The sequence below is a fragment of the Poecilia latipinna genome, unplaced genomic scaffold (assembly GCF_001443285.1).
Source record: "Poecilia latipinna isolate Pla-1442-1.1 unplaced genomic scaffold, P_latipinna-1.0 Scaffold2395, whole genome shotgun sequence".
Taxonomy (NCBI): Eukaryota; Metazoa; Chordata; class Actinopteri; order Cyprinodontiformes; family Poeciliidae; genus Poecilia; species Poecilia latipinna.
The window spans coordinates 1-13,651 of record NW_015115011.1 but is presented as its reverse complement, the minus strand read 5'-3'; the positions used below and the strand labels follow the sequence as shown (position 1 = coordinate 13,651).

At 40.5% G+C, this 13,651-nt stretch overlaps 1 protein-coding gene and 1 long non-coding RNA gene across 2 annotated transcripts in view; one reads left to right on the top strand and one right to left on the bottom strand.

Moving 5' to 3' along the window:
- LOC106937638 (uncharacterized) overlaps positions 1-1,841 on the top strand; it is a 7,684-nt gene extending 5,843 nt beyond the window's left edge. The window contains exon 2 of the long non-coding RNA XR_001422429.1: positions 746-1,841. This is a non-coding gene — a long non-coding RNA (uncharacterized LOC106937638). The remainder of the gene's footprint in view (positions 1-745) is intronic.
- sema4c (sema domain, immunoglobulin domain (Ig), transmembrane domain (TM) and short cytoplasmic domain, (semaphorin) 4C) overlaps positions 1-10,158 on the bottom strand; it is a gene marked incomplete at its 5' end in the record, with an annotated part of 24,240 nt that extends 14,082 nt beyond the window's left edge. Inside the window, 4 exons of the mRNA XM_015019254.1 lie at positions 1,987-2,200; positions 2,565-2,709; positions 6,953-7,128; positions 9,862-10,158. Coding sequence (XP_014874740.1) covers positions 1,987-2,200; positions 2,565-2,709; positions 6,953-7,128; positions 9,862-10,158 — 832 coding nt within the window. The remainder of the gene's footprint in view (positions 1-1,986; positions 2,201-2,564; positions 2,710-6,952; positions 7,129-9,861) is intronic.
- Positions 10,159-13,651: the final 3,493 nt, after the last annotated feature.

Below are 13,651 nucleotides of genomic sequence, written 5' to 3'. Positions count from 1 at the left end.
AACCCATTGCTTTTGTTGGAAATTTTTGGTTTTGTTTTATAAAAAAAAACTTTTGTTTTTTTGGGGGCAAAAAAAAAAAAAAAAAAAAAAAAAAAAAAATCCTGGTACACCTAAAAATCCTAGGAAACGCAGGGAATTCTGGGTAATTACAACCAAAATAAATGAGCCAAGCTAGGGCTAGCTCGAGCTAAGCTAAGGCTAGCTTAGCTCGAGAAATGGCTTATCTTCACAAACCTCTGGATTTGAAGAAAGTTACAAAAACTGTTCTCGCTTCCGGCATAGAAATAATTTTGGGGATTCTAACTGACCTAAAACAATAAACATTTAATCTGATTTAACTTCAGCCAGTGAAAGAAAAAGTGTCCGTCTTATTTTTTTTATTAGGTGAATGAAAATATCTGGTTTCAACTGTAAATGACGCTTTTCAAATTTAGGCTTTTAATCGAACATTAGATTGAACTTTGTTACAAAACTGTGCAGTTTGAATATCAGGCACTTTCAAGGACTTTATAGAGAAATCAAGGAGCACTTTCCAAACCTTGTAAACACCTAAAGGAAATTCAAAGATTTTCCACGCGACACTTAGAAGATCCAAATAAAAAGAAACGCCGACCGACATTATGTAATCAAACATGACAAGTCCAGTTCTGGCCAGAGCTTGTAAGGCCTAACTCGTCCGTGTGCAACAGATAACAGAGAAGATTCAACACTGTTGCCCTTTTTTTTGTCTCCCTCTCCCCTAAAGATGGGGAACAGGATGTTCTCTCGGGTGGCACTGCAAGGATCAGGATGATTTGCAACCAGGGAGCACTTTTTATCAGCACACGTCAAAACGCCTCGGAGTGCGAAACGTCGAGTCTGAGGTGATGAATATGAGCTGCATTCTGAGCCGGAGTGTGAAGGCTGCAAGTTTGATCTTAAGTTTTTTTCTGTTTGAAGAGTGCATTTATCTCAAATGTGTTTGGGTTTTGCTGCAGATGCCCACTACAACGTTTGTTTTATTGGGATTTTATGTGAGACAAAGCGGTGGATAATTGCTAAGAGGTCAGAAAAAGAAGCAGAGTAAAGAATACGAAATGTAAATTGTGAATATAAATGTAACCAGATTCATTTTAACTGGATTCCGAAATCCTAAAGAAAAATTAGATGTAGTGACTCTTGCAAAATAAATTTCTTCAGAGTCGTTACAAATGGTTATGGAGATTATTTCTTAAACTATGACTAATATTCGGGGGATGGCAGAAAAGCCGTTATTCTGAATTATTTATCTCTTTCTTTTCCTTGTTTTTAGATGCCAGCGTGGCGCTGCCGTTTTTGAATCATTGAAATTGGACCAAACTGTATTCCTACGATCAGTACTGTACATTTATGTCTTACTCTTTCTGTATCTTGCAGCTGCTGCACTGCTGTGCTCAAAGAACTAAGTATATCCTCTCTTAATATGATGAAAAAGTACAAGTTATAAATAATCTGCTAATGGAGCTTTTTCATCAATATTAAGAAATCATTTATATAAATCAAGCTTCTATATTCTGCCAAAAAAAATATCTTTTTTATAAAAAGTTTATTTTATCTTGTTTCAAGTGTATGTAGGCGTTTCTTTTCCTTGTGAATGAAGTGAAATGTCATTTGAAAGATTATTTATATTTCTTTATAGGTGTTTATATAGGTGTATTCATAAGTGAAATAATCTGCCAGTGAAAGCAGTTTTTCATCAACATTAAGGAAGTATTTACATAAAACAACTCCTACGTCTCAATGAAAAGTTACCTATAAGTCAGTTTTGTCTTATTTCAGGTGTTGTAAGATAACTGCACCAGACGTTGAACCAAAAACTCTTGGTAAGGTTTTGTCTTTGCAGTGTAATGAGGTGAAATGCCACTGGAAGACTACTTTTTTTTTTTTTTTTTTACAGGAGTTTATATTTTTCCATAAAAACACACCGATGTTTTCCCTGATATCCAAGGTGACGGAGCCTCTCCCTACCTGTGCCGATGAACAGCATGTTGTACGCCCGCTGGTCCAGGCCGCTGACCCGGTCCACCGCCAGCTTGGTGAAGTTGACGCCCTTGGTCAGCAGCAGGGGGCGACCCAGAGCTTTGTCCTCCATCAGTGGGTGTTTCTTGGCGAAGTTGAGCGTGGCGTCGGGCAGCTGCAGGGAGCTGTTGTAGCCGTTCTCCCTGTCTGAGTTAGTTATGCACTGCGGCGCAGGGAGAGGATGGAGAGACGGGGAGAGAGAGGGGAGAATGGAGGGAAGGAGACTTCTTAGTTGGCGCTGGCGCAGGTTGGCATGGTTAGTTGGCGTGGAGGTTGACTGCCCTGCCTCCCCTCCGTTTGCTCCATTACCTTCCTTCCTTTCCGTCCTGGCCCATTATGCCCTGAGCTTTTTCGTGACGTGCCAGCTTCAACTGTTTTCCACCTCCACACTTCTCTCTCTATCACCTGTTTCTTTTCCTCCCCGCTGCCTCCCTCATTACCTCTCTCATCCCACCTCTCCTGCTTCTCACGCTGTTTTTTTTTCCTGCTTCCTGAAATGTCCCTGGACTCTGAGTGGGGTTTCGTACCGATCCGGGCCGCGGGCTGGGGGTGGCGCCTGTGTATCGCCCCCATCTCTGGGACGCCTCCCTGTACTCCTTGTAGGAGCCCTCGAACACCTTCTTCACGTCGCCGATCTGGTACTGGCACACGGCCGACACGTCCACGTCGCCCCTGAAACACGACAAGAGAGGAAGGCAGTCAGCCGTGTGCGGCGGGGAAAAAGTGACGGATGAATTATCTGTCTGCTGAATGAAAGCCTGACACGGGCCAAACGGGACGGAGGACGTGAAAATAAGAGAGAAACGTGTCCGTCACTGGCATGTCAAGTGAATGTGAGCAACAAAAAATAGTCATTTCTATACATAGAAATATGTCTTGTAAAAGGGTTTTAACAAATCCCATTGCTACTAATAAAGCCGCCTTCACTTCAATGTCTCTCAATAGAATCTACTGCAACAAAATGCTTCAGAAACAACCTAAATGTTACAAACGATATCCCAAGTTGGGGTATTTCTGTCATTTATCACAAAGAGTTCTTGTAGAGTTTTGATTTGATTTGATTTGACAATCAATTGTTAAACTTGAAAACTGATGTAGACAGGCGTCAATTCAAAAAAAGTCAGAATTCTCATTTTATTTTTATTATTATCTTCCAGTCTTGGCAAAAGCTCTTTAAAACAAAAGACATTTATTATACATCACAGTACATGACATGTTGCAATGGTACATTAGCAAAAGAAACGAGTGACGACCATTTTAGTAACTGGATGTGCAAAGCTGACGTTGACACAACTCAAAAATCTGTGATGGCGGCTTACGAAATCCCAGCCACACTTTTCAGATTCGCAAACAATTTTGAAAACTGTCTAAAATGAGTAACTTTCCTTGCACTTCATGACGTCGTTGCTGCATTTTGCGCCGCTCTGTCACATGAAATCCTGACGAAATCCGCTGACGTTTGTGGTTGGACGGTAACAAAGTGTGAAAAAGAAAAGGCAGACAGATTGTGTCGGGAGAAGCTGGATTATTCACGTTGCTGCAGTTTTTGTATTGAATAAACTGCCATATTGATACATTTTCCACTTTTTGTGGCAAATGCATCTGATGTTTAAACTCTTGTAAATAATTTAGGCAAGTGGCGGCTGCTGTGACTCAAGAGTTGCATTTCGTTTAATATTGAGGCTATTTTTCTTACACACACACACACGCACGCACACTCGCATACGCACACACACATCTCACACAGCAAGTGGGACTAAAACTGGCTGTTGACTCGTGACCCAGGCAGATTAAATTACATTTGTCACCATCATATGACATTTGATTTCCATTCTCATCCACTGGGAATGAGTTTCTTTCCCTTCTGTATTCAGCCACTCAGACACTGACATGCAGGCAATGCCGCTTACCAAAAAAATGTTGTGCACTTGTACTCAGGGATCTGTAAAAGTCACAATTTTCAGCCTCCTGCTGTTTTTTTTTTGTGTTATTGTTGGAAACATTTATTGATGTACATGGTTTTAGATTTAGCTTCAAAATGGATTGCACACTGCAGTGCTTTCACAAAGCTGCAAACAACCGAATAAGATTGTTTTTATGAGCTTATGTCGTGATTTATCTGGATGGGGGCAAATTGGGAGGAGAGCTGCTGATTTTATAATGTCAAAACTAGATGGCAGCGTTAAATTCCTAATGGGTTAAGCAAAAAGCATCGACGGTGACCTTCTGACTAATGTTATCTCTATCAAGGTGAGGCGGTATAGAGCCGTTGCAGCATAACGTCACACGCCCAAAGTCCCGCGCCCTTTTCCTGCTGGAGGGCAAAAAGATGCTCACTGATGATGACTACCTTTGGTTTTAGCTGTTCGGTTGTCAATATACCACGCTAAATCTTAAATGTGTGATATGTAAAGGAAAAAAGAACGGAGTGCTTTTGCTACTAATAGTCAACACTATGACGTCAGGAAAAAGATTCAATAAAAAAAAAAGTAGCTATGCTAGCTTGACTTTGACAAGCTTAACAAGTAGACGTGCTGTGGAATTCTGTGTGTTTTGGTTTAGTTACAAAATAAAGAAAAAGGCGACTCGCACACCAACTCTGACAGATCATCAGTAGAGCAGCTGCTTAAATTAGCTAACCAACCACCACTGTGTTAAATCAGCTAATATCAGTGGTAGCTAATCTACCATAGCGATCATTTAATACTTGCAAAATAAACAACAAGTCTAAAAACATAAAACTGTAACAGACTAAATGTTCTGTTCTTCGCGTGGGAAATGTTTATTTTCTTGGTGGTGAACTTCGGTATATGTAGAGGCGTTGTTGTCAGTTGCTATGACATCAAGTCTGTGTGTAACGTAGCTGAAAAAGAAGAATAATACTAATGTCTGAGTTGCTCTTCAACTGTTGTTCTGCATTTTGTGGTGCAGTGCACTAAATTAATAATCCCTACATCTCCAGGTTTCAATTGAACTGAATCGTTCTACCGCCGTAGCGCAGCTATGAATGTAAAAGAACAGTCGTTTTTCACTTCAGCGTTGTGCACATGCGTGAAATTTTCAGATGAAACAATAGCATGCAAGGGGTCAGTAAGGTCGAAGCCTTTCAGCAGCTGAAGAAACCCCAAATGAAGAAAGAAAGCTTGTGGTTCAAAGCCGCGACACGATATCTTACTGAAGAATACAAAAAGCTCACTTCAAAGGCGTCCGCCTGGAGACAGAGAACATCTCAAACTTTCCTCCAAAAGAGTCCCCACCCCCACCTGTACCTGGCTGGGACCACTACAGTTTTACAATTGGTCAAGCAAATTACAGTCTTTACAAAGTGGCTGCAACATCTAAAATATTAAATAAGTTTGCTAAATAGAAGAGAGAAGAAGATGTTTTCGGCATGTCTTATCATAAATGTTTAAGAGGTCTAATTTATGGAGGAAATTACCAGGGCTGTGATGGATTTTGGCTTCCAGGGGGAAATAAAGCAGCTGGGTTGTGACGCTGAAACCAGAGGGTATATCTGTCAGCTGTAATCTTTATTCAATAGTTTAGTTAATAGTTGTAAATTGCCGTCGTATTTGTGTTTATGACGGAAAGATTTAAATCTTACAAAGTACTTCTGGTCTCTTAGAAAAAAAATCTTAGGACATTTGAAATAAGGCAAAACTAACTTACGAGTCACTTTTATAGCAAGAAATGGGAGCTTGTTTTAAATAAATAATTGCTTAATATTGATTAAAAAAACTACCAGTTCTACCAGGAGACTTTTTCATGTATAACAAGACATTTTCTCCATATTATAAGTGAACTATTACCTTTTAAATCAATACTAATCTCCTGTATCTTGCTGAATAGTTACTTGTAGGTTGATTTTGTCTTTTTTTTCCACACTAATTTGCTCCATAAACTAGACAAAAATACTTGGTAATGTTGTTTGCAGTGTTGTAATGAATCAGAGTTAATGTTTAAAATCATAATGTTGGCTGGTTAATAGATAAATGTTATTGCTCCTTTTCTCCTCTCAGCTTCATCTCCCTCAGATCAACTGATCTTAGTTGTCCGAGGTGGAAACTTCAGGGAGACTTTTTCTGTTTCTGTGTTTAAACATCAGACAGACATCATTATTTATCCTCATTCTCCTTCTCTTTCCTGTCTATATACTGTGCAATAAAGGCCACTAAACTTAAAAAAGGTAATGGCTCTTTTTAATGTCTCTGTTCTGTTTTAAAAGTGTTTCATGTCTTGGATTTATCTGTTTTATATATCGGGACCTTTAGCAAATGTACTGTTTTTAAAAAATGTGCTTTATAAATATATTAGATTTGGACATTTTAATACTCCTACAGTGGCCAATAACTGTGCTGACTGAATAAATGTTGGATCTATCTAGTTTTGATTGTTTTTTCTGTGTATGTTATGCTTCTGCTGTAAACATGAAATTATCCTCCAGCGTTTTCAGTGTTTCTCTAAGTGGAGACCTCACCACCGTGGTCCTGACGCTGCGGCTCGTCGTTGTCGTAGAATCTTTCAAGGTCAAGACAACGGTTCTCTTTAGGAAACAGATTTACCGCCATTTAAAACCACATTAAATCTGTGTGACATTCAGCCTCTAATAAAAGCAATAAAACATATCCAAGGTCGCCCGAGTGGTGCGCGCTCTAAATGGCTCACATCTGTAACAGTAATAACTTAAATTAAAACCCCACAATTACACTGTAAATATCTAATCACACAAAGTACATCAGAGGAGCCATCTTATCAGAGCGACTCGCCGCTCGGCGATTTCATTAAGGGCTTCTGACACGTCTGCGGCGGGCGGTCAGCGGAGCACTAATGCGGTAATTAACTCTACCGCTGAGTCTGAAATATGGAGTAATGCATCTCCGGCGTCCGGTCGCGTGCCTTTTCCTCTCATACTGACCACTGAGCGTGAAAGATGCCGTAGAAGGTCGTCCCTCGCCAGTCGGGCCCCGGCAGCGTGAAGACGGCCCGCAGGTTGTTGAAGGAAACGTGGCGCTCCGGCAGGGAGCACTCCAGCCGGGCTTTCTGGAAGGTGGTCCACTTCTTCTGCAGGGTCCTGGTGCCACCCAGATCACCCTGAAAGAGCCACACACAGCAGCTGAGCCTCCCTCTTTTCACTCCACATGTGGTCCACATTGGATCTGAGGTGAGCCTTCGGAGCCACATAAAGATGGTTACAAAGTCGGCCTTGTATCGCCTCGCAGAACATTTCTAGGATTAAAGGACTAATGTCCCAGCAAGACCTGGAGAAACTCGTCCATGGGCTTGTCTTACTGCTGGACGATAAAAGTTACTGCGATGATGTTTTTGTTTCTTAGACCTTTTCCAAGCGATAAAATAATAATGGTAATAGTACACACTCTTAAAGATCAGTAAACATTCATTTGTAGTGAACATTTAGTAATGAACTTGAAGACATTTTACATAACCAAAAGAAATAAATATCAGAACCAACAGATAAAGTGAATTATGACGTCTCTATAAACAAAACTGTCCTTCAAAAACAGGGACTGGTTGAGACCAATGGACTAAACTAAAGACTTTTGTAAATGTAAACAATCAAGCTGGTTTTAATTTATCTTGTTATTAACTGAATTATTGATTATTGTGACAGGTCTAGGAATGAACAGATCTCTGTGAGATGTCCACAGTTTCAGATTTTGCATTGTAACGTAACTTTGCTTCAAGCTTTTTCTCCAGTTTTATCCCTGACCTGTCTGCCGTCCTCCTGGATCTTCATGACTGTCTTCGTTCTCTGATGTTCTCTAACAAACCTCGGAGGCCTTGACAGAACAGCTGGACTTTTACCGAGACCAAATTAAACACAGATGGACTTCATGTACTAATTAGATGACTTCTGAAGGCAGTTGTTCTCTCTGACTGGACCGTAACGACACGTTGTCGAACAAAAACAAAGACGGTAACGACATCTTCAAAGCCGACGTGGCTGAAAGAAACAGCCGAACTCTGCTTTTTCGCAAACTGATCAAAGTAATAGTCCGCTGACAACATAAATATACTCAAACGGCCAGTCGGTGGTTTAAGCAGACGGATATTTTTTGGTGCTGAACTCAGAAATGTAGGATTACAAATGATTTTTGCTGAACGCTATTTTTCATACTAGATACGCTCTTTAAGCTCCCAGGTTTTTTCTTCTTCTATTTCTTTTAGCGCTTTGTTATATTGCATTTCATTAGCCTCCCCTTCACCCCATCAAAGACAAATATCATCTTTATTCTCCCTCTTTATCTGCTCAGCAGTAAATCTGTTCAGTTTGCCCCCGCCGACTGAACTGTTGTAATTGCACGTAAAGGCTTTCAAATCCATTCTGACCCTCAGATATTGAAGTCTGATATGAAGGACAAAAAGAAGGAAAATAATAACGCTCATTAAAAAAAAAAAAAAAAAAAAAAAAAAAAAAAACGGTAAATGTGTAGACAGGTGGTGCTGGATTGTCTTCTTCTTTGTGCTCAAAGGAGACCCAATTTGTTGAATCGTTCCTATTATCCTCTGCAGATGATGTAAAACAGGATTTAGAAGGTGCAAATGCATGTGGCGCAGCAGCAAAACTCACAGAAGCAGTGCAACGCGTGCTAAGCAAAAAGAAGGAAAATAATAACGCTATTATTAAGCTATCGGGATATAGTGTGATCCAAACAATTCAAACATCACAGTGCATTAAAGAACAGTCAAGCACGTCTCAGGGAAGAGGCTGCTGACGTGCGGCCGTAAGGACGGCGCAGCATCAAAGCTAATTAGTTTTCCTAATGAGGCCATTTATTTTGAAAATGAATAATTAATTAGCAGATATGTCCACGTCAGTGTGATTGTCTGTCTCCGCATGGGCCGATATAAGCAAGGTGGCGACGAGCCGAGAGTGTGTTGCTCCTGCTGCTTTGGGTTAAAATAAACGATTTAAAAGCCACTGATCACTCTTATTCTCCTTTCTTTGTTTGGTAGCACGCGCTCTCCGCTGTGTTCTTCTACTGCACAAGATATCCGGCTGTTTTGGTTCCTACTGAACATGAGTTAGCTTTGTACAGCTAGCTTACACTGCAGTGCCAAGGCTTTCGGGGGGTGAATTGTTTTGCCTTCTTGGAAACGTCTCAGTCTTGTTGGAAGGAGATCATTTTCCCAACTCTTTCCACAGATTCTCAGCTGAATTTAGGTCTGAACTTTGACCCGTAGTGCAAAGCTGGCAGGTCTGTGCCACATCTGCATGCCCAGAGGGAGGTTGTAAAATTTAGCTTATTCTTTCTTGTACAATAGATCAAACTCAGTCAAATTAAATAAAGTAAGTCTCAATAGTTCAGTCCAGACTTTGATTAGAGACCACTGAAACGTGTTATAGCAATAAACTTGATTGATTGCTTAATTTGCAGTGGCTGTAATTAGTTGAACTGTATTTTATAGTGGGGTATCAGAGTTAAAGGGGCTGAACATGTTGAATTAGTGCAGTAGAAAATCCATCTATCATTTTCCTCTGCCTTCTACTCTCTATTTTATCAAAGTGAAACACGAGGAATACTTTTGCTTTGCCCTCTGCACTAGATTATTCCTGAAACAGCTCTCTAGCTGAAGCCCACGATGGTTAGCACATTATTAAGTTCTCAGAAACAGCTGCCAGCACAGCTGGACGAAGTAGAAAACAGCTGATTCCCAGACGAGTCTGCAGAGAAGCGCGAGTTCACGTCAAATCCGTCCCTGCGCTCCTGTATTAACTCTAACTGCGTTAGCCGAGGCCAATCGGTGTTGGAATCGGTGCGTGTTTACGGAGCCCGGGCCGGCCTCCGGGACGGATCGGGTTACCTTGCAGACGCGGGCCACTCTGGCCACGGTGAGCTCGGTGTCGCAGTCCAGCTCCAGCGCTCGCTCGCTGAAGAAGAAGTAGATCTTGTCGTCGTCACCGTCTTTGCTGCCGCTGCTCTCCCTCACCAGGGCCGAGCCCACAAAGTCCGGCTCTGCGGACACACACACACACACACACACACACACACACACAGGCACAAAAAGGAGATCAGAGGGTGTATTTTTACTCGGCTGACATATATCACAAGTGAGCAGAGACGGTTTCAGCCTGCAGGCCTGAATCACACCCCACGCTTGCTAGCTTGACACGTCCATCTCATCCTCTGTCGGCCTTTCTCACCTCCTCCTCTATTTGCTTTCATCATCCCCCTTCGCCTCACCTCTCCACCAGTCGTTTCTCACTCTCCGTCTCTTCCTCTGCTCACTATTAGCGATCCATTTTGTGTTTTCCCCTTTCCTCAGTCACTGCCGTCTTCTTTTTTTATGTCTCTGTGTCTGGGCCTCATTAGATTGTAGATATTGCTTTTTCAAGACAATCACGCTTTTTTTTTTAAAGAAAAAAATCTTAGCTGCTTGGGGCTTCAAATTCATTTTTATGGCAAAAAGTTTTTTTTAAATATATATTCCGTGAATTTACTGGCTGCCCAGACAGACCATTCTTTTTAAGGTAGGAGTCACATTTTCAGCCGTAATGGGATGGTGTAAACTCTTCACCGAAGCCCAGACCAATTGAAGGCTTTTAGTTTGGTCAGAAATGGCTTAAATTGAGGTGAGTCTGGTTTCATCGCAGGTCTGGTCTTAAATAAATAACAAAAACTTCAATATCTGTATGAATAATAAACAGACATGCGAGGCGGAAGCTGCGCCTCATCTGTATGCGCCTCCTTTCTTCGCGTACCTCCCCGTCTCCTCTCACCTCTCTCTCTCTCTCTGACTCTTCATCACCATTCCTAATGTCTTGTTTTTCCATCATCCATTTCTCCTGCTGTGACTTCATCCTCTTCTCTCCCCTTCATTTCTTTCCAAGTGCCTCACTCTGTCCCCCGCCTCCTCAACCCAAATGATAACAATCCTTTGTCGTAGCTGAGGAGCGAGCTTCATGCTCTCTGCTTTTTTCACCTCAAATTTCAGGCTCGTCTTTTAAAACGACGTGAAGCTTGATGAAAATTAAACATCCTCGTTAGCTTCCACCGTTTCTGTAGCCCGTCTTTACTCCTCAACCTGAGTTAATCAATCATATTTTAAGTGGGTTTTGGTTCTAAATCAAAATGCTGAATGTAATTTAAAAGACTAGCTTGGATTGGTAAGCTACACCAATTCAAAGTGTGTTGGGGTTCCAGTTTTACTTTCTTCCCACAGAGAAACAGGCCCTGCTAAGGTAACGCATGGACCTATTAGACCTGATATAACGTTAATGCAGCTGTGATTTAGAAATATAGACGTGCTGCGTGTTATCGTTTGCATCTGGAAATTTTGTGCATTCGCATAAAGCCGGAGAGTAAAAAGACGATTCTTTTACTTGCCATCCGTAGCAGTGCTGCTGCGGTAGAACGATTCAGCTAACAAAATGAAACCTGGAGATGCAGGTATCATTAATTCAGTGCAGTGTGCCACAGCAAAGGGAAAGTAATGCAAAAAATGGTGAACAACAACTCAAGAGTACTCATCTTCACACTCTCTGTGTTGGCTACGTTACATGAAGCAACAGACGCCACTAATGTATCAGGATTCAACAATGAAAAACACGCAAACATTTCCCACACAAAGAGCAGAACATTCAGTAATTATGTTTTCAAACTTTATGTTTATTTTTGCGATTATTGATAAGTGGTTGATTAGTTAATTTAAACACCTGCTCTGCTGATGATATGTCAGAGTTGATGTGTGGGTTTCTTTTTTCAACTGAGCCAAAACACGTTGAATTCCACAGCACATCTACGTGTTAAGATTTTCAAAGTCAAGCTAGCATAACTGACCTATTTCCCTCTCCTTCACTATTCTTTTAAAATTAAAACTTTTTCCTGACTTTGTTAGCTGTCATAGTGTTGACAATTAGTAGCAAAGCACTGTGTTCCTTTTCTTTTATGTATATATCACACATACGCTAAAGATTTAGCGCGTTATGTTGACAACTTGAAAGCTTAACCAACGGTAGGTATTGTGAGTGAACATTTTTTTGCACATGACGTCAAGTTGCAACCCGTCTGTGTTTCTTTCATCTTTACAGAAAGCAAAACTTTTTGGTGGTAATAGTATGAAAAGGTAGAAAAAAACAGTTTATTTATTCAAGAGCTAAAAACAGAGATATAAAGGTATTTATGTCAACATTTTGAACTTTTACAGGCTTCGAGGATCATGCATTTTAATGTAAAAGGCAAACAGTACAGGTTGTGCACTGACAAGATGTTTTCTATACATCACCAGAGGCAGTTATGTTTGTTTTCAGGAAAACAGACAACTTTACAGCAAAAATTTAACTTTTCTATCTCTTTGAATGAACTGCAGTAACATAAATGACACAGACAGATGAGGAAAGGGAGTTCATTTGTATTTGTAACAAAAAGAAAAGCACAAAAAAGTCCTTAATTCTGTAACAGTGACAAGTCTATTACATGTATTAATAAATGAGAGGTCTTGCGTTTGCCCCCAGCATAATCTGCTCTCTTTCTTATGCTTTCCATGCTCGACTGAAAAGCGGCTAAATTTAGACTTTTAATAACATGTTGAAATAACGTTCCCTTCTAGAGCAAATACAGACCAATTTTAACCTAGACATCTGTGGACACATTAGATGTGTTTTTATTGAAAAAATAAATCTCACAGGGTTTTTCTGGCCACTCTATAACCAAAAACACACAGGGTGACGTTAGCAAGCTAACCTGCTGCTAGCTACAGCTGAAGCAGAATTATGTTTATAAACAAGTACGGGCCATTTGTAGTACTAACGCATATATCAAGAGCTGCCCAGAAATATATGGCTCTCATACAATACAGTTAATTACAGCAGCATACAGAGGTAAATACTTCAAAATTAGCCATACCACTAGCTTAAAGTAAGTTCCAATTTTTTTCACAGATGGGGCAGAAAAGTGTTTAATTTGACAAAGAATATGAGAGAAAAAAAACATTTCATGGATTGACAGAGAGATAGAAACTTGTCTTTATGAATAAATTTCTATTTAAAACATTTATTGTATCTTACACAGCTCTCTCATGTTTTTCATTAATCTTTAGTAAGAACACAACAGCTCATATTTCCAGCACTAGTTTAAGAACGGTCGAGTTCATGTTCCCAGAAAACTACATCTATTTTCAGCTTGGCACTATGAGTTATGTTCATTTTGTTTCTAATGGATGACTCTCAGTGATGTATAGCCGACGGTGGTTATGGAGTTGGAGGCCGTGTGAGAGGTGTCCCAGCTCGCTGAGATGACAAAGTGAGAACACACACAACGTGGTGTGTATTCACTGGAGACATAAGCTGAGTACGACTCAGGGGTCACCTCCAGGAAACAGCTGTACCTCTGCTTTCTGCCACTAATGTTTGCCTGTTCTGTAACTGTACAGGTTATTTACAACAGCAAGTATAGGCAATAAAAGCTACACTAGGCTAGCAGGTGATAGATACCCTGCCATTCAGACAACAAAGTCAGTGTGTCTGCTTTTCTCAAAAACATCTTAAATTCTTGTATCAAAAAGTACGGTTTTGAAATGTCTTAAATTCATTAAAAAAATTAAGATGCCCTTAAATACGTTAATCACATGCCTTACATTTTATTGTAAGACGTGT